The sequence below is a fragment of the Elaeis guineensis genome, chromosome 2 (genome assembly GCF_000442705.2).
Source record: "Elaeis guineensis isolate ETL-2024a chromosome 2, EG11, whole genome shotgun sequence".
In the NCBI taxonomy this organism is placed as follows: Eukaryota; Viridiplantae; Streptophyta; class Magnoliopsida; order Arecales; family Arecaceae; genus Elaeis; species Elaeis guineensis.
This window is the reverse complement of record NC_025994.2, coordinates 90,584,413-90,605,399: the sequence shown is the minus strand read 5'-3', so window position 1 is coordinate 90,605,399 and position 20,987 is coordinate 90,584,413. Positions and strand designations below refer to the sequence as shown.

The window sequence follows — 20,987 nt, the reverse complement described above, 5'->3', positions numbered from 1 at the left end:
AGGGTTGAGAGATACCTACTTTTGCATCACTAATCATCGATGTTCTCTAACCGTAAGCTCAAAATGGTGGCAGCACAAGAATGTCCAGTATTGTAATCAAGAGAACACATTGCGGTCCTCAATGCAAAATGCAATATGAAATAAACTTTTATAATAGAACTGAAATAATATACATAGACAACATACATAAACAAACACAGCCTGGATGGTTCTGTTAATATTCTTTACAGTAATGCACTCATATATCTTTTAACACAACAGCTAAATTTACATTTTGTCAAGGAATATTGTAAATGGAAGTAGAAAATATCTGTACCCTTAAGAAAGTTCAAATCCGGTGTTTGAACTGATTGCATAAAGTAGCTTGTTCCTCAAAGTACTTGATCTTTTGTACGTTGGCAGCTAATGAATTAGGACAAAACAACATAAAAAACATATTGAACTTAGAAGATAAACTAGTTATTAAATCAATAGATCTGCGGTTCAAAATAAATCATATATAAGCTACTAAATGGTAGCAATAGCAATTAGAAAGAGAAAGTTTAGGGTAATTCACCAAATTACCTTGAGTGTGTTATAGCATGTGGAAGCTGAGGGAAGACGATCTACATCCTGCCCACCTATTGTGGCCCAAATAGGTACATCACATGCAACCTGAGCATTCAATTCCAACATCAGCTACAATCTATGATGAATCCAACATAACCATTAAGAGTGAATTACTACATGAAGCATTTGATGATGAATTAGTAAATTGCTAAAGCTTTGCATGCACCACTGCATTTTTTTTCCGAAACATGTTGATCTACTTATTGATAGAAATAAACAAATATCAATCTGACAACCAATGGCTCATCAAACCAGTCTGGAGACATGGAAATCAATCCAAAACTCCAAATCAGCTGATTTATTCAACTCACTCCTCAATTCAGGTAGCTGAGTCACCAAAATGAGAAGAAGATGATTATGAACCTGTCAAGAAAGACCTCATGCCATCTTCGTATTGTCATAAGGATACATACTAAAGATTGTGGTTGGACCTTGCAAACAGGGACAATCGAAATACTTGAGCTGTTGCCTTGTATACGTCATGTTAAATGGTGCCCCCAAGGAGGAAAACCTTTTTTTCCTCCAAACAGACAGAACAAAGGAAAATAGCCCACTATGTATCCTCCCGATTAAAGTAACATATAGCTTCTAAGATCATCAAACATACAATTACATGAACTTTTAATAGTTCAAGTAGATGCAAAGACAGGCTCCAGCACTATCCTTTGCCTTTACCATAGCAATTAGCCAGAGGCGTTCATTGCAACCACAACATAATATATGGGGCGAACTACTGAAAAAAATAAACCCATATCAAACTATTTATTTCACATAGACTAGCCAATTTGTCCACCAAATAAGCACTTCACAGCTTAGTAAGTGAAAAGATAATAGGGGATTTAAGGCAGCATATCCAAATAATTTGAGAAAGTAAAGAGAGAATTTAAATAGAGAAGAAAATATGACAGATCCTAAATATGTGGATTCTTCCACTTCTGCCTTTGTTATATTTATTCATTCTTTGAACCATTAATAGTGCAGCCCTCCTAATCATCTGAACCAATCCTTGATTAAACCATAGCCTACTACACAATTACCGTGATCCTAAAGGTTCAGGTATGGATTTTAAGGATTTATACCTATGGTGATGCATCGGCTTAGAGGATCAAACCCATACCTACCCACATATTCGGTACGTTTCAGCTAAAAACCCAACAAGCTATATATATTCTTAATTCAAACCCACTGATTTCAGCTGGTTTGGGCTGGTTGGCATGTCCAGGACAAAAATTGCTACCCTCTATATCTCTGTCTGATAAGATGTAAAATTCTATATTTGTCACTCTAATGAGCATGGTGTTTTATCTCAGTTGTAAATTGGTTTCAACCACATATAAGTACAAGATGTTGAGAAAGGGAATAAAAAGTTGGTGGCGCCCCCCGCCCCCCCCCCACTCCCAAAACACCCACCTTCCACTTATTTTTGGTTCGGTAAGTCAGAAACAAAAGATTTTTTTCAGTAAAAAGAATGCATCGATAGTATTGATCAAAGTATTTAAACTATCCCTGCAAGTGTTAGTTAATTGTGAGTTTAAAGGGGAAAAGTTCACTTTGTTTTGTCATTTCATTTGTTTTGGTTCATTCATGAACAACCAAACTACCACAGAATGAGATACTTATAAAACAATTCTGAACCATCAAATGAGTACATAGTCATGCTCCAAGGGAGGTGAGCAATGCACAGGCAGCAGTAATCTAGCCTAAGAAAAAGCAAAAAAGAAGATTAGGATGGAATAATGTGATCACAACAAATCTCATGGCTTAAGAAATGCAAGCATTATCTTGGTATTTTTCACAAAAATACTCACACTCCACATGCAGGTTTGTTTAAGAAATGGAATGAACTGTAAAGTTATTCAGTGTTTTCCTAAGCAAGTTCTTTTTAGTAGGTAAATCTTAGAATTCTTATAAGACATGGATGTAGTTCTTAGAAAAAATATTGTAGTGTTTTAGCAGTTAAAAACACCAATAATACAGTCAAAATGCCATTGAAGGTCTAAACAAGACCAAACCTTATGAATCGTGAAAGAAGGCTGCAGGTGCTTGAATCCAAGTAATGGTGCTCGTGAACAGCTTGTCACAAACTTAAGTAACATGCATCTTTCAATTGGTTTGAATCCTTTGACAACCTGCAGTATCATATATAAAGCATAAATCTGGATATTCCTATTAAAATTACAATCTTATGTATAGGAATTTAGAGTTACTAAAAAAAAAAAAAAAAAAACTGCAACAAGGAATAAACCCCACTCAACATGTGTCTTCCACCTACGCATAATGATATTTGTTCCATATTACCATGAATAATTAGCATGTACTGTTCATTAAGCAGCCTGTTTATTGATAAATATTACAATCATTGATGCAGTATTCAGATAAAGCACAGAAATATATACTTCCACATAAATTTTCTTCAACACATTACAATGTTGTCACTAGTAGGTTTATTAATATTCATCAGCAATGCCCTAGAAGACAGCAACTCACACTAACTAACTTGTACTAGATTCCATCAATCTAAAGTGCATCATTGATAGGGCTGGAGCTGGCTGGGCGATATCCCTATCCGAACCCAGCCCAAAATTTTTTTGGAGCTTCGGGCCAGGCTTAGGCCCAAATTTCTTTGAAAAATCCAGTCCCAAGCCCGATTGGGCCAGTCAAAATATTCCAACCCTAAATCGATGGCAGATTTTGAGAGCTCACCATCATCATGATGGGAAGAGTCGCTACAACTATGGGTGTTGAGCAAGGCAGACGTACTCTTCCTCTTCCTCCTCATCTACGCCCTCCTCCTGGAACCTCCTCCTTTCCATCTGCTCCTGGTACAAGTTCACCACCACCTCCGCCTCTTCCCCTGCCATTGTCGGCTACCGGCCCTCCATGCTCTATGGTGGGATCTTCGGCCTACTCTCCTTGGAGGTGGCGCTCATGGTGGCAATGCCATCAACAGTTGTCATTTGGATCATATCCTCATGCTGCTTGCCTTCACCTAGAAGCCTCGCCAAGCGCTCATGGCTGATCGCTGCCGGATCACCACTAACATCATCGTTTTCGCATTCAAGATCCTCCTTTGAGAGGGAAACCTTGTCGCTGCCATCACCACTGCCAACTTTTTCAAAAAAGCTAGGCTCGAGCTCAGGTCAGGCCAATGGTGTACCCAAGCCTGGCTTGAAAATCAAATGGGCTCTACATCTTATTAGACCAAACCAGGTCCAAATTTATTTGGGCCTAGCCCGAAGCTTGAGTCGAAATCAGCCCAGCCCGATGGACCTCAAGTTGGCGAGCCCAATTCCAACCCCAATCATTGAGTTATGCACCATATTTTATGGTATCGTACGTAAGATTTTAAAATATTATCCATGGTGTTTGCATGCATATAGCCTCTCAAGGATATAATCATATCCATGGCCACTGCAAGCCCATGACTATTGAAGTGTTCCCCTGCATAAGATGGCAATATCATTCCAGTCAGATATGGTTCCAGCATTCCTAGCTTAGTGGGTTCATTTCCAACAGAGGTACTTTTGTAGTTCCGAACATTCTAACAGGTACTTCAAAATCTTAATCCAGATTTCTGCAACCTGTTTCAGCTGCCTTCAACTAACATATTCTGCATTCCTACATATTTAAGAATGTAAAAATTGAACGGTTGGTGACCAAGATCTGTTTTCAGCAATCTTCCTCTTGGTTAAGCCCTTCAAAGCTGATCGTATGGTGTCAAACGAGGACCCAGATTACCCTATTGTATTTGGCATGTCTACAAGTACATCAGATATTTTCTCACATAAGCATAATACATAACAACCTGCTTAAGGCACTGGAGAATATGATCTGGACTATCAGGTCAATTAATAGAATACTTGGATTATAAATAAAAGCAATAGACATGCTGCAGAAAACTATACATTTTCATGAGCGTGATGAGGCAAAATTTATGGAATAGATGCTGATAATTATGTTACTAACTGTTAGCTCATACAAAATCATACAAAATGTATTTGTTAGGCAACAATATGTGAAATGCAGAAATAAACCTGCTTGGTATTTTGCTATGAGAACACACACATACTTGCACATATATATACATACATGTACATATACATGCATGCATGCATATGTATTCATACATGTATATAGATGCATGTATATGTATATATGTATATGGATATAGTACAAATTACTGCCATGAAGATATGGATTGTATAGGACCAGTACCTCCCAGAAGAGCTTAACTGTACGACTTGACTCGGAATAACCACCAGTGTACTTAGTGTTGCTTCGCAAATCATCAACATCAAAGTCATGATTTCCACCTGAAAGCAACTGCATGCAGCAATTAAGGATCAGAACACCATCAGAACAAGGTCTAAATTTCAAATTACTACAACACAATGTTGTTGTTAGAAATTAATTCGGAATCAACACATAAACAGTGACAATTTTCACTGGTAACATGATGGTAAAAAGTGGATATGAATGAGATTAGGTAAGATAATGTTAGCACAAGTTCAATAGAGAAAGCTCAAACTTTGCCCTAATAGAAGATATTGTTATGGTATGGGATGCTCAAACCCCATAAATGTCTGACAACTGGATTAATCATGAGCAGTTGACTTATGCTGAAGGGTCTGTAAGGAATTCAAGACATGAGAAACCTAAAATGGAGCTGGAAGATGGTCTAAACTTTCATGCATATCCAAAGAATCAAACCCACATTAAGAATGAATAGTGAAGCATAAAGTCAGACCTGAATTAGAGGCCATGAAGCTTGCTGGTTATGCCATGTGATGCAAAAGATTTCATCTACCTGGCCACATTCTGTCCATTAACAGGCACATGCACTGATGGCAGTGCATGTGCATGCTCACAAACAAGCATACAAATTATACACATTATATTTCTAAAAGAACACAGGCAGATTTCTTTGCACTTACAAAATTATTTAGTAGTCCGTATCAAGATTTTACATCCCAATGGGAAGGGGCATCCCAGCTGTCCCGTCCCATTCCTGTGGGAAAACAGGATTAGGACGGGCTCGGGACTCCGAAATCCATCCTTGTATAGAGAGAATAAGAAAGAGGAAAAAAGAAAATGAAGAAAAGGAAAAAATGAAAGGAAAGAAGAAGAAAAATTAAAAAAAAAAATGGAAGGGTGAAGAAAAAGAAAGAAAAAGGAAAGAAAAGAAAGAAAAGTAGAGAAATAGAAAGAAAAGAAGGAAGAAAGAAAAGAGAAAAAAAAGAAAGAAAGAAAAGAAGAAAGAAGGGGAGAAGGATGGAGGATATCTATTTGAATGCATGACCGGGACTGCTGTCAGGACAGAACGGGACAGACGGGGTATCCCGTTCCATAGAGAATCCGGGACACCTTTGTCCCATAGGATTAAAACCTTGGTCCATATATTTAAAGAACAACATGCAATGGAAAAAGAAATCCAAAGAACAGGATTGATTAAAACAACTAAGAAACAAGAATTTGAGTAAAAGAATTCAAGTCTAGACCAACACAGTCGGGAGAGGGAGAACAAGAGAAGAAGAGAGAGGGAGGGAATGAGAGGGAGAGGGAGAGGGAGAGAGGGAGGCCGAATGAGGGCAGTCGAGCTCGATGGAAGCCAGAGGCTGCCGGAAGTTCGATGAGGCCATCATGCCACCATCAAGGCCGAACGAGGGCTCCTCCCTCCTCCCGCCTCCTGATCAAAATAGGGGCTTTGACAACCGTGTTGATGACTTCAAATGAAAATCCAAAAAAAAAAAGAGAAAAACCAGTGAAGTTGCCTCGCCGACTTGACCGGATAAATCGCAAAAAAAAAAAAAAAAAAGATAATCAAGGACCGAAGCCTATGTTTCGATTGGGAGGAAGGCTGAGCCCCTCCTCTAGCCTTCACCAACTTCGGTAGCAATGTGGTGGCCTCACCGGCCCTCTATAGGCTTCCAACGGCCTCCTCTCTCTCCCCCTCTCCTTCCCTCCCTCCAACATCCACTGGCTTCCACTGAGCTCGGCTGCCCTCTGGCGGCATCTGAAGACCCTCTCTCCTTCTCCCTCTCCTTCCCTCCTCCCTCCCCCTCTCTCTCTCTCTTCCTTTCTTTCCTTCTCTTTGTACCCCTCAGCTATTTCTTGTTTCAAACGTTGGGACCATCCCGGTCAGCCACCAGTATGGTTCAGTATGCCCCGAACCGGGCACTTCAGGGATGTTCAATGAACCATGGTTTTGACTATAATAAGGAACATTGGCTTATCTTATTTTACAACTAATGCATATACAAGCTAAGTCAATTCAGATAAATAAGTCAATTGAATAGCTGTGCAGAACTTTAAAATTAGAATCCATCTTCCCAACAAAAAACATTTTAAACCAGTAAAATAAGAGGGATCCTGAAGGAGTAGGGAAGTATCATTATTCCATGAGTACATCTCAAGTCAACAAGATCTGCATTATAAGGTCCAAGAAACTTTATTACAGCTCAAAGAAAAATTACCTGATTGAATTCATTTGCATTGAATAAGCTCAACCAAGATGGTGATATGAGATCAACCAAGCCTCTATAAAATGCATTTGCAAACGGAAGTATCTGCAGGCCAACATTAGAAGATCATTTTGTTTGCATATACAATAGAAAATAGAGAATAACATACAAAAATACCAGAAGTATATGACATACTTGGCGATTAAGTTTGTAGTCTGCCATTGCATGAACATACTGTAACTTGTTTTCATTTGTAACAGACACATTTGTACCACCAGGTTTAAGCTCAGTCACAACCCTTCTGCCACAGAGCTCTTCAGTAACTGTAAAATCTAAAGACAGCTCCGCCACATCACCATCACAATGCTGTTGACTAACAGGACATTAGAGAAGGGGAAAAATCTAATCCCAATTGTAAATTAGGAATCCAACTACATTGGTGAGGTTATAACACTATAATCACGAGAAGAAAAAAAATTCTAAGCCAAATTATCACCTTTTTTTCCAATGTCACTATAGTAAAATTGTTTTGAGAGATATAAGGCAAAACCTAAGCAACTTCCATTAAGAAAATAAAAGGTACACTACTCTTGCACAATCCATCTTACGAAACTCTCTACCCTGGCAATATCGCTGCATTGATATTAACCCTAATGTAATCATACGTAGAGATACAATTTCATCACTTTGATAGCACAAAACAAGTTGAGTAATAATAGACACCCAAGCCACAAATACAGAAAATATCAAATCTTATTCATATACAGAAGAATATCCAATATGCTTCTTTTATTTCTAAACTGAGTCAGACAAATCTGAACTTGCACATCAGAAAACCTCCAACCCTTCATTGAAACACAAGGCTAAAAAACTTGCATAAACTGGCTGACAAGACATGTGTGCATGCAAGCACATTGGCCCGTCCACCTGCTTGCACACATACATAGCATTACAAGGTGCAAAAAGGACTCCACTCTCACTGCATAATACAGTCACTGCATAACTCAATGCTGATGGTTGAAAATTGAAATCTAATCTGTTGGATGTGATGCAAAAGGCTTAAAATGCCTATGCATAAAAAACTTCTTTAATAGAGCCTTGGCCCATGCATCATGCCGTCCCGAATTATCATGCCATTAGAACTACATACTTTGGAGGACTTGAAGCATGGGCAGGGGTTCCCAAAATATATGATTATTCTGCATGAGCATTTCAGAAATGTAGTTCACATCCAAAAGTTTAGATTTTTCAATTTGCAACTTCATTTATTGAATTTACTGAGATATAAGGTCCTTTTGTTATGTGCTGGTATTATAGCTGCAATACACACACATACAAACAATCCACACAATTCATGATACACACACACATACACGCACGCACACACACATGCACGCACGCGCACATGCACACACATATATATATGTATGTATGTATGTATGTATGTAAGTATGTACGTGTGTGTGTGTGTGTATATATATGTATATACGTGTGTGTGTGTGTGTGTGTGTGTACATATATATATATACATACACATACATACATACACATATATATACACATACATACATACATGTATATACATGTGTGTGTGTATACACACACACACATGTATATACATGTATGTAAGTATATACATGTATGTACATACATGTACATATATATGTACATACATACATATATATATATGTGTGTGTGTGTGTGTGTGTGTACATATATATATATATACATATATATATATATATATATATATATATATATATATATATATATATAGATACATATGTACATACATATATAGATATATATATATATGTATGTATGTACATATATATATGTAGATATATAGATATATATGTATATATCTATGTACGTATATCTATGTACATATATATATCTATGTACGTATATCTATGTACATATATATATATATATATATATATATATGTACGTATATATATGTACGTACATATATATATATGTGTACGTACATATATATATATATATATATGTAGATGAATATATGTGTGTGTATATATATGTACATATATATATGCATATATATATGTATATGAATATGTGTGTGTGTGTGTGTATACACACACATATACATACATACATACATACTTACACACACACACAGACAGATATATATATATATATATATATATATATATATATATATATGCGAACTGGTATGAAACACTACTACATTGACACATGTATGTGTCTTGATGTCAGGACAGCAAAATAAATGCAAAAACCATGTATCAGTATGGAGAACCTACCATTATCAGTACCTTCCTGGTATGATCTATGGTCTGTATGGACTAGTACACATCCACACTCAATCCTTGCCATATATAACATGTGCACTTAAGTACACGTGGCTGCATCTATATTTAGTAAGGTTATTAATAATAACAATATCTAGCTCAAATTGTGCATGAAAATATCTTTTGCAATAAAAGTGACTAACTGTTATATGAAAAAGATCATTTGATGATGCTTAGCAGTCATAATTCCTAAAGGAGTGTCATAGACTCTTCAAGTCAAGAATTAAATCATCACACACTGCTACCACTCAAGGGTCAGCATGGTACACATCTCAAGCCAACTCATGGAAGAACCAGCAAGAAAAATACACGCCTATAAAAGATTTTGCACTCGGAATGCTAATTTACACTACCCTTTTTTTCAACATGAACGAGTTTTAGTTGCTTTATTCTTCTCTCAAAAAAAAAAAGCTACATTGTAGTTTTATGCACAAGAGATCCTTTTGATGATTTGTACTACTATCCTTTGCATGAAGTTCATATGGGTTTATGGAATATTGTCTATTTGAGTATTACAAATGGAATCTATCTTAATACATAGGCCATTTAGCAACGTAACATGCTAATATATATTAGGACCAGCCTTGCACTCAAGGAGCCTGCTCTGGCATCAACTATCCCCAAATTTCTTAACCCCCCAGTTGTTGTGTACACGGCAAGTGTTTTGTGCAGAATTACCTCACAAAAAATCAATTAATATTTATCCCGTCCTTTCATGGTTTAAGAAGATAAGCTAAGTTTATTTATGGGCCTCCCACAAATGGCACACTATAAGGCAAGGTTTGCCATACTGTACCAAAACAGGCAGTACAAGGCATACAATACTATACTAGTTTGGTATTGGTACATGATATAGGAGGCATACTGATACTCGGTATGCCGAACCAACCCGATACCAACACAGTAACAAGTTGGCACCAGTATAAGGCCCATTACCGAGATGGTGAACCTTGCTATAAGGTGTAAGGTGTTGCCTTAAAAGAGTCTAATCTCTATCTCTCCCTAATTTGAGCGTCAAGGTGCTTGTCTAAAGAGTCTAAAAGGAGTTAGGGAAATTAAGCCTCAAGTAAGACTTCTTTCTTACAACCGCATGTTTGTTTTGTATTAGCTCCTAGAAGGACTTTCCAAACATATCATAAACTCATATTTTTCATAGAATTAGAATTGTGGATTTGTATGCATGTTTTAAGTTGTGGTGTTGTTCCCCATATCGATACCTTACTGGTATGATACTATGCAATTGGAGCTGGCACAGCAAATACTATCCTGCATTGATACAGGGGAGCATATCAAGACCTCTAACTATATCATTATTGTAAGCTCCTAGAATCTCATCTAAAAAGGCTAATCAAAAGATATTATTTAGATTTCTTGGCCTATATAAGTATCCAAGGTCTAGCCAATGCACAATCATTGTGGCAATAAACACACGCTAGCACATGTCCTCAAAAGTACCTGATTGTATTGTTATGATATGCAGTGTATGGTCCAGAATGGTACAATACTCAACATGCTGGTATTCGTCATGGTTGGCATGATTTCTTAGGTACAACTTAAGTCCTTGGGGGAATGCAACCATGAAGTACAGTATCTCCATTCCATATTGTAATTCTAAAACATGAGTAGATATCAAAATCTAATGATATGTAAACACATACGAAATACAAGCCTTCCATTAGAAATCAAAAAAGAGCAACAAAATGAACTTCAAAAATACACATACTACAACCACGAGCTTACCTTTACATATATAAGACTCCTGTACAGTTCAGAATCTAGTGTTGATAATTCATCGAGAAAGCTATAGCGACCCAACAGCTTCTGCACAAAGACTGGTGAAAAGGAATAGTCTAGTAAAATCCCTTCATAAAGAGCTTTTCCAACCACTCTTCCAAGGAATTCAATCATCTCAATGCCATTCCCTAGCAATCTCGCAGACATATTAGGAATTAAATTGTTCTCTGATGTAGAGGTTTGAGAAAAAAGTCCATACCTGTGCCCACAAAAAATGTTGAGTATTTTTTTATTATGTACAAGTAAACAAGCTACTTGAAAGAAAATGGATTACTACATGAAGAAACAACATTTAGACTTACTGAGGGTCAAAGGCAGCCTTTGACAAATCAGTTAAGAACTCCTTTGACAGACCTCCGTAATCCAGACCAGCTTCAGGAAGACCACATTCACTAATAAATGACACATTAATGCATGACTTCAACCTTGATCCAAGAAAATTCAATTGCCTATATCCGTCTTCAATAATGTGGTCTCGACGAACAACTATCTCAATTGACCCTGAACCTGATCCGGACACCTCACCAGCCACCCTTCTGGCGACTTTGTCCATCTTAATAAATTCCCTGAACATTTGAACTCTGCAAAGGGACTATAAATGTAAATGAACCATCATGAAATATTAGCAGCAAAAGCGCATCAGGAAAGTAAAACTTCAAACAAGCTCTATTTAATGTTGTCAATAAAGTGAAATTGTAAAGCAGGTCAATTTGATTCAATCATTTCAGAGACAAAAACAAGGTAGAAGCAATGATTAGATATCTGCAGGAATGATGCATTAGTCTCAGAACTATACAGGACTGGACTTGAGTTTACGATATGCTGATTAAGTAATAATACAAATTTACAGCTAATGACAGTGACAATCAAGGAATACTAGTTCGTAGAATGATGATTTTCACATCTGTCTAGAGGTATCATGCTTTCCATATGATAAGTAGCATAACTCAAACCTAACTCACAAACAAACAACATGACTTGTTTATCCCTTGTTCACAAATTATTGCATCCTTTTTTAAGTCCACAGCAGTCTCCATTATCTATCAAGCAACAATCATTCAGAACTTTGGGGGCCCTTTGGCCACCCTAAGTTGCTCTAGATAGGGTTCTGGAGCAAGATTAGCCGCATTCAAGATGCGATCATGAACCCACCAACTTCTAGAGGCCATAATTTTCTCATTCAACATCAATTTCAGCATGCCAGGCATCAAAATAAAGCTCTCAAGAAGTAATATGAAAGTGCTGTGACCCCTAACAGGTTCACCACACAAAACTAACTAGAGACTAAGATGATATTTAGGCCTTTAAATTGGCCAGTCAAAGTAAAGTTTCCTTTTTGGGGAAGACTTTGATCTCACAATCCAGGAAGAATTGGGTGAAATGATTTGATTTAAGAAGTCAAGATCTAGCTCCATGGAGATTTTAGATTTGTGATTATTCCTACTGGTCATAGCTATTTTAGGAAAGCCGCAATATCTTCTAACTATAAGAGAAACCTGACATGGATTTTGTTAGGACAGACCTCACTAGTATAAAAATAAGGGGAATATAATTGGTTTTAATATAATCGGTTTTAATCATCCTTAACCCTACTTTAGCAATTCTCCTATTTTTTCAGAGGTTAGACATGAACAGATTGAAAGAATTGCTTCATTCTCTCTCCAACCAGGTCAGGAAAATCGAGGAGAAGATAGTTTTTCAGCACCCTGGCCAGCATCATTGCAGTAAACCACGTAATTTTGAGTACAAGATAATTTTTTTTCATTTTTCTGATAATAGGGTATAACATAAGAATTGAGAAACATGTGCGTGGGTTGTTAGTAAGCAAACACATTAGTTTCATGCCCTTAGTGAGAATTGCATTCACTTCAAAACTTTGGTCTTAATAATTATACCTTTCATTCTTACCTCATCAATTTATCACCTTAATGTATCCTCCTCTGATTTTTGTTAATATATTTCTCAAATATAGTCTGGTTCTTTTTTTTTGTTTTCAAGAAACACGTCTCCAACTCCTATTAGATTCAAGAGAGAAGGAAAAGAGTAAAAGAACCCAAAAAAAAAAAAAAAACACTAGGTACCAAGAATAACTTGACCCTTTATTTAGTGACGTCATATATTTCCATAAAATCTCATATTCCTACGACCCACACATGCTAAATTTATCAGACTAGAATTTCAATTAGCATTCAGGTAAGGTAAGTTTTACTATGGCATATTAAATTTTCCATAAAAGAAATACATCAAGAGGTTTTCTACATATCAATAACAGCCAGGATGTCAGGTTGATCAAAAATTACTATGTGGAGGTATTTGTACAAAAAATACTGCAAGCACATTGTAATCACCTATCTGCACAATGAAAAGACAAAGTCATCAATGATCGGCAATTGTAAGATGTTTTGAAGTTGGATTTCTTAAAGGTTTCTGTGGACAAATGACTTCAAGAAAACCGCCCCAGTTTCTCGCAAGGTTCTATAAGCCTTACAACTAACTTGCACAGCAAAGTATTCCTCATGTTACAGTTCAAGTTAGAGCAAACACAGCTACCCAAACAACTATTTAATAAGTAGAAATTGTAAGTATAAACCCTACCATGAAAAGGGTTTGCCATACCAGACCGAACCGCCCGGTACGGGGCGGGCCGAACCGTCCCGGCGGGGAACCGAGACGGTTCCGGCATGCAAAACGGTACATGCCGTTGCTGGGAAGAAAAAGAGAGGAAGAGAGAGAAATAAAGAGAGAGAGGGAGGAAGGGGATCCGCCGGAGGCCCTCCAGCGAGCAGTCTTGGCCGTCGGGCGGCGGAACGGCCTCCCGCGGCTCTGCGTGGGGAACAGGGGTGGATCGCCCCTGTTTCTCGGATTTTTTTTTTTAAAAAGCTTTTTCAAAACGAAGTCAGCAAGTGGTTTGCCGACTTCACTTAATTAAGTCGGCAAACCACTTGCCGACTTCATTTTGAAAAAGCTTTTTATAAAAAAATCGAGAAACAGGAGCGGATCGCCCCTGTTCCCCGCGCGGAGCCGCGGGAGGCCGTTCCGCCGCCCGACGGCCACGGCTGTCCGCCGGAGGCCCTCCGGCGGATTCCCCTCCCTCTTTTTCTTTCTCCTTCCCTCTCTCTCTCTATTTCTCTCTCTTTCTCTCTTTTTCTTTCCCGATTTCCTTCGTCGGTTCGCCTCGGTTCGGAATGGAACGGAGGCGTGCCGTATCGTACCGCCGGCCGGCCGATCCGGCCACCGGTACCAGTACAGAAAACCTTGCATGAAATGAATCCAAAATACTGATTCAGTACAGTCAATCATACCAGTCACATGCAAATAAAATGGTCATAACTAGAGGGTATATGTGTAGCAAATGAATACTAGACAAAAAGATCACAACTAACTAATATATGCATATGTTACATATCTAATTAAGACTAAAACCTAGTGCACTTCCAAACCTAGGTATTTTTGTTGTCATGGATAGATCTGTAACTTTTGGCATCCACCCAGAGCCAAGCATGGGTTCAAGTTGCAGAAGGGGTAACCTCTAAGAATGCTACCTGCAGAAAAAAGGTAGGGGCTAGAGAGCCACTTGTGGAAACGACTACCTAGTGACCAGAGTGCATCACCATATGGAAAGGCTACTTGATTGTCTAAGATTGAAGCTATCACATGGAAAGAGTAGACCAAGTAGGACACAGACAGCGGGCGTGGTTATCAGATACTTGATCAAGGCCTATGGCTGATACACCTATAACACCTAGGCATTTTTGGTGTTATAGTTAGGGTCGTAACATTAAATGAATAATCATAAACAAATACTAGATGATTTCAAATGCTGCTTCAAGGGTACTTTACGCAAAAAATCAATCTACCATAATTACAAAAAGATTTATGCGTGTTTCAATTATATTAAAATATAATTAGAACATTTTTCATGATACCTCTCTTCAAATGGATATACATGTGGAACAGTTGTGAGTAGAGAGCTCATGCTTGAGATGGTTGAAGAATCGCCACACTGCAAATTTATAAATGCAGCTTCATGAGCTCTGGCAGCTGCTGCAATTGGAATGCGACCTTTTCTTGCAGGTCCTAGCCACAGAGAAGAGGGGCAGAATCTGTGCCTGCAATCCCTTTCATAAAGCAAATGAAGGCATCTGACTGCTACATCTGTTACGGTTTTACTGCTGGGTCCTCCATTATTAATAAAGGAATTATATACAAATGTGTTAAGCACTGATGCAATTCTTCGCTGCTGCTGAAGTGTAAATGGAACCTAGTTGATAAAAGAAAATGATTAGAGTATGTTGAAAAAATCACATACTTAGAAGCTCACATCAGTATACCTGTTTTTCATAGAACTCTATGTCATCTAGAACCAACAGCAAGTGTGCATATGTAGCACAAAACAGATGCAACATACACGACAAGTCCTTCGAAACACCTTGTGGTCCTCGCCTCATAGCTTCAACATCCCATAAATCATGAGCATCCTCATTAACATGATCAGGACTAAGAGGATCACCATTTGAGTTGGTACAGTTTCCATCAGTTGATCTTCCAGCAATCTTCTGTAGCACATTCACCCACTTGCTTCCAGCATCCTTCATGTTCCACTTGTGCCTTGTATCACAGATTGTTTCATTGCAATTCCCAACGTTAGCATCTTTTGCATCCTTGCGAAATTTGACTTCATAGAACAAGTGGCCAGTTCCGCTAAAGATGGAAGCTTCCAATATTTCCCATAGTTCCACAAGAAAGCCAGGAGTGAAAGAAAGTATATTAAGAATAGGCAATGACCCAAGAAAAGGGTTCAAAAAGGAAAATATTCTAAGCATGTAATAATACAAATATATGACATTTAGTAGCTTGAAGTTCCCCAAGTATTCTATGCTCTGATTTGTAGCACAAGTATATGCAACTTGAGCTGAAATATTCTTCTTCACCATGATCAGAAGATTCCTTAGGTGCCACTGCTGGTGCACAGGTTTAAGAAGGTCTATGTATGAAGACTTCATGTTATTGCTATTATCTGAAATTGAATCAACAGCTTCAGAAGAATAATCTGTTGCCAATAATTCATCTCTATGTTTTCTCATCAAACCTACATTGCTCTCAAGCCAATTTAGAAGGTTCTCTGAAAAAATATTGACGACATGAACATACAATCTACAATCTAGGCCTTGGATAAAGCGCCCAGTAGCACAAGAATCATCACCATACTCCATTGCTAAGTTTATAATGTTTGCAAGAGCCCAACCAGAGCAAGGGATTGCCTCAGCACAAGAACCAGAATTTTCTGACTGCTCTAATTTTAATATTTCATCAAAGATTTTATCCTTGGAAATCTGCCACCACCTGCCAAAGTTTAATCAGTTCCAAAGCCTCCAGAACATAGTTTTGAAGAAGAAAATGTTAGCAGCAACATATAAGTATTAGCATCAATATGTCTTCCATAGAATGATATAAATTATAGAAATCCTTGAGCAATCCAATATATAAAAGTGACATATGATTGCCATCTTAACATAGCGCAGCCTAGTCTGCCCAGATGCAAACTAGTTAATATAAAGTTTCCATTCACATGTCCAGAAATGGCAAGCCTACAAGCTGAGTGCAGTATGCAAAGTAAAGAAGGCATATCTTTTAAGTGCCAAAGCTCAGGTACCCGTGACTTAGAAAGCAGAAAGATGTAATCAAGATCATCAAATTCTGATATACTATGTGATTTCAGTTGATCTGAACCCTCTCGCCTCTCAAAACGGAAAAAAACTATGGAAATACCTAGCCAATATCTGCAGATTGGAACTTTAGGGGTGTAAATACCTCTTTTCACTAAGGGTGCGTTTGGTTATACTTTTTGATTTTTGATTTTTAAAAAATATTTTTTTATTTTTATTTTTGATTTTTGCTATTGAGTAAAAGCAAAAAAGTAAAAAGTATGTTTGGTAACTACGTTGCTATAAAGCAAAAAGCAATGTTTGAGGACGGCAGGTGAAGAGCTCGATGAGGGAGAAGGGTTCAGGAAGGGAGAAAGAAGGGGGTGAGGAGGTGAAGAGCTCGACGAGGGAGAAGGATTCGGGCTCTTTACTTTTTGGTTTAGCGTTTTAGATGTGCGGAAGCAAAAAAAGCAGAAAAGCAAGTTTTGGAAAGCAAAATATTTTTTCTTTGCATATAAAGCAATTATTTTGATTATTTTGATTTTTGCTTTTTGCTTTTCATGGTGTTACCAAACATTGCTTTTTGATTTTTGCTTTTTAAAAATCAAAAATCAAAAAAAGTACTTTTTTAATGGCTAACCAAATGCACCCTAAATAATCAAGGTATTACTATACAACTGTAAAATTCACCAAGAAAAATTTTAGAGTCATATATATCAGAAATTGGTGACCCTTACCAGTAAATTGTCGAGGCACGGTAGCAGTGCAGATTCATGCTTAAGAGCAGGTAAGAGAAGAGATGGTAGACACTGAGTGAGATACGGAACTGTCAGTATGAATACACAGTACTGTTTAGAAGCATCATTCGCATCAAAAATATCAGTATCGCCCATATCTAGCCTCTTAGAATGAAAAGAGCACAAAGCTAAAGTTATTGCACTTGCAGTAATCACAAAACAATCGTCTGTGGACACAACAGTCTTTTTTCCTGAGGCAACTTGAGAACCAAGTTTCATGATGTATTTCCTAATACAGCTGTACATACCACTTTTTCTTGTAGCCATAAAACCAATTAATCTCTTTACAGCAATATCAGCATCTCTGATATTATCACTTTTCAGACTCTTCCAACCTTTTAGATCAGATAAGGAAATACTTAAACGCATTGCAAGCACAGTAAGTGGAACCATGTTTTCATGTCCATCACAGGTGATATCACACTCGGCAAGAATGAATGAGCATAATGAAATCAGCTTCTGTGCTTGATAAAGCCATGTGGATTTTTCCTCATTTGTACCTACGGCCAAAGAACAGAAGTTTTTCTCTGCATCTGCAAATTAAAAGGAATAAAGGTCAGCAAAAATATGGATTATAATAATATGAAATCGCAAAAATTAATGACTTCTGTAAAGAATTACTCTTTTCCTTTTGAAAATAACAGTATTTGGAGACAAGCCAGGCAATGATTTTACATGTGGTCATATTAACCTTCACACATTATCATAACTTAGAATTATAATACTCCACATAGTTCATCTCTCTTACAACCATCCATGAAGTCTATTGGCATTACCAACTATTGCTTTTCAACTCATTTTCAGAACTACACATGCATATGGTGCCTCGATAATCTACCAATTTTTTCTTTTTTCTGGATACAAGCGGGTGCTTGCACCGATATAGCATGAGTACACCCCAAAAGGTCAAAAAATAAAATGTCCTGCCAAAGGTTGGGGGCAGGTCTAACCATGCCGCCAGGTCCAGTCGTCGGTGTGCTCAGCCACATCTACCATTTTTTCTAATACTACTGGATATGATATCTAAAGGAGTGTGTATCACTCATCCCCTCCTTTATTCCTTCTACTTCTTCACAAATATGCTATTGTAAAGTCTTCAGTTGTTGTCAGCAGACTCATGATATATCAGCCAAAATGAGTAGCATGAATACCAAGTCTGACAGGAAATTTTGTGCATATTTTATCAGCATTTGTTTTTTTAATATTTTACAAAACAGGATCTGCACCATCCAATGAATCCAATTCAATACCTACATCCCTTTCTCAATAAGGAATAATTGCAAAATAAACAAACTTGTTTTGTATAATAAGTGCTACCCCAGGTATGTACATAGTGATGAAAAACGTGAAGCATCGGCTTAGAAAATGGAGAGGAAAAAGCAGTCATGGGAAAACAGTGATAAGATGGCATACCAGTTGAGTTTATACTTCGTAGGAGAATTTTGAAACATGTCGACATACACTTAACATTAGTGAATTGAAGTTTTTGATGCAAAGTTGATGATCTAGCTGCAAAAAAAAGAAAGGGCCTCAATAGATTCTTGGAAATCCATCCACTTGTCATTTGATTGTTGTGCTGATCAGCTAAAGTTTCCCATTCCTGTTGAAGCTGTTCTGAAACCTTTTTCATTGCATTATACCGCCTCCAGACTCGCTGAATGTGAAAGCAAGGAATGAAGGGCTGATGTTAGAACACTTGGATTCAGACTCAACTGAAGATAAGCAATCAGATCCTTACAATCTGAAGCAAAAAGAAAGAAGAGGCAACATATGGAACACCATCTAATAAATACACTCACACATTTGGTATCTGAACAGATGAGTCAAAGAAAAAAAAAAGGAATCAAATGTGATATATTACACATGCTAGGATCATAAACATTATGAAAGAAAAATCATGTGGAATACCGCAGAAAGGCGGTTGCTTAAGTCCCAGCAACTTGGCTCTACCATGAAGAGAACTATTTGTGCTATCAAGTTGATCTAAATCCATAACAGGAATTAGCAGGTATTTCAAATTGATTATGCTGTCTTTGACACTCAATAATGATGTTGGTTATGCTGTCTTTGATGCTCAATAATGACCAGTACAGGCAGTGCTAATTTGTTTATATGGACTAGTGACTCAATTTTTTATTTATAATTGTCTTTGTTAAGTTGTGGTTATAAAATCTTCAGAAAGAACCAAAACTTTCCAGCTGAAACCACCCCTTGGTCAGCCTACATAATGGCCACTATCAAATGCCTTTTGGCAGATTTGGTCCAATGTTTCAATTACACGTTAAAATAACTAGAAGGACCAGAAGTAAAGCCATTGTTTTCTTCTTTCTGATTAATTATCCCAAGGAAACGTGGAAACCTATTATTCTGAACCAGCTGAGATAACAGATAACTCAAGTATCCCTCGCCTGATTCCATTATTTGTCTGAAATCTCAAAAAATAACATTTTTCAGTTTTTCTAAGAAAATATTTCTGTTGTAAGGAAAAAAGAAATGCAACAGAAGTACTTCATCCCTAATCAAACAAGTTTCTTGAACGCATTCGCACAATCTTTATCAAGACTTTCTTACCAAATCCCTCGGGATGGGATCTTTAACCACTTAAATATATCACCGACCCCTTATCTAGAGGTTTTATGACTCAACGGCCACACTTTGCACAAAATTTCCAAATTATTCCCAAATTCCAAATAACAAACTTCAGTACCAAGTCAGTGTGAAAGAAATCCTATTTCTATCCATACATGAATACAAAGAACCGCATCCATAGCTGTCGTTACTCAACGATACCCAGGTTAAATATTTCAACATCAAGAACACGAAGGGGGTGGAAATACGTAATCTTCATCTAACATAACGATCAAAGAGAGAAATAAAGATAGAAAAAGAGATGATAGGGTGAGGGAGAAATGGGAAGGAGGTACCTGGACGAAGAGGGCAGCGGCGGAGGCACGGCGATTGTAGATGCGGAGCTCCCTCTCCTGTGAGACCTTCTCGAGAAGGGCGTCCCGCGAGATCTCTTTGGCGCTCGCGCCCCTCAGCGAGACCTGAGAAGGAAGTGGAGAAGATCAAAGATGGAATTTTGTAAGCTTTTGCCCAAGAAAGATCGCGCAATCGGAGGAGAAATAGAGGAAGATTGAGAGGAATACCTGGCGTTGTTTTGGAGGCACAGACATTAGGGAGTGTTAGAGCCGGACCTGACGGTCGTCGCCGGCGGGGAGACACCAGAGACGTCGAACGCCCCCCACCTCTCTTCCTCTCTGTTGCTCTCTCCCCAATTTGGAAAAGTTCGTCTTCTGTTTTGGCTAGGGATGAACCCAAAGACTAAATTTGATCGGATGCCCG

General features: G+C 37.8%; 1 protein-coding gene across 1 annotated transcript; it reads right to left on the bottom strand.

The window, feature by feature from the left end:
* Positions 1 to 122: 122 nt before the first annotated feature.
* On the bottom strand, positions 123 to 20,987 carry LOC105053812 (E3 ubiquitin-protein ligase UPL7). The gene is made up of 14 exons (XM_010935108.4): positions 20,792 to 20,987; positions 20,567 to 20,689; positions 19,056 to 19,296; positions 17,583 to 18,175; positions 15,532 to 16,533; positions 15,127 to 15,461; positions 11,503 to 11,781; positions 11,147 to 11,399; positions 7,266 to 7,436; positions 7,083 to 7,175; positions 4,825 to 4,932; positions 2,622 to 2,738; positions 565 to 654; positions 123 to 402 (listed from the first exon to the last, which is right to left on the bottom strand). The coding sequence occupies exons 1-14, from the start codon at positions 20,816 to 20,818 to the stop codon at positions 319 to 321; spliced, it is 3,516 nt and encodes a 1,171-aa protein (XP_010933410.1). The 5' UTR covers positions 20,819 to 20,987; the 3' UTR covers positions 123 to 318.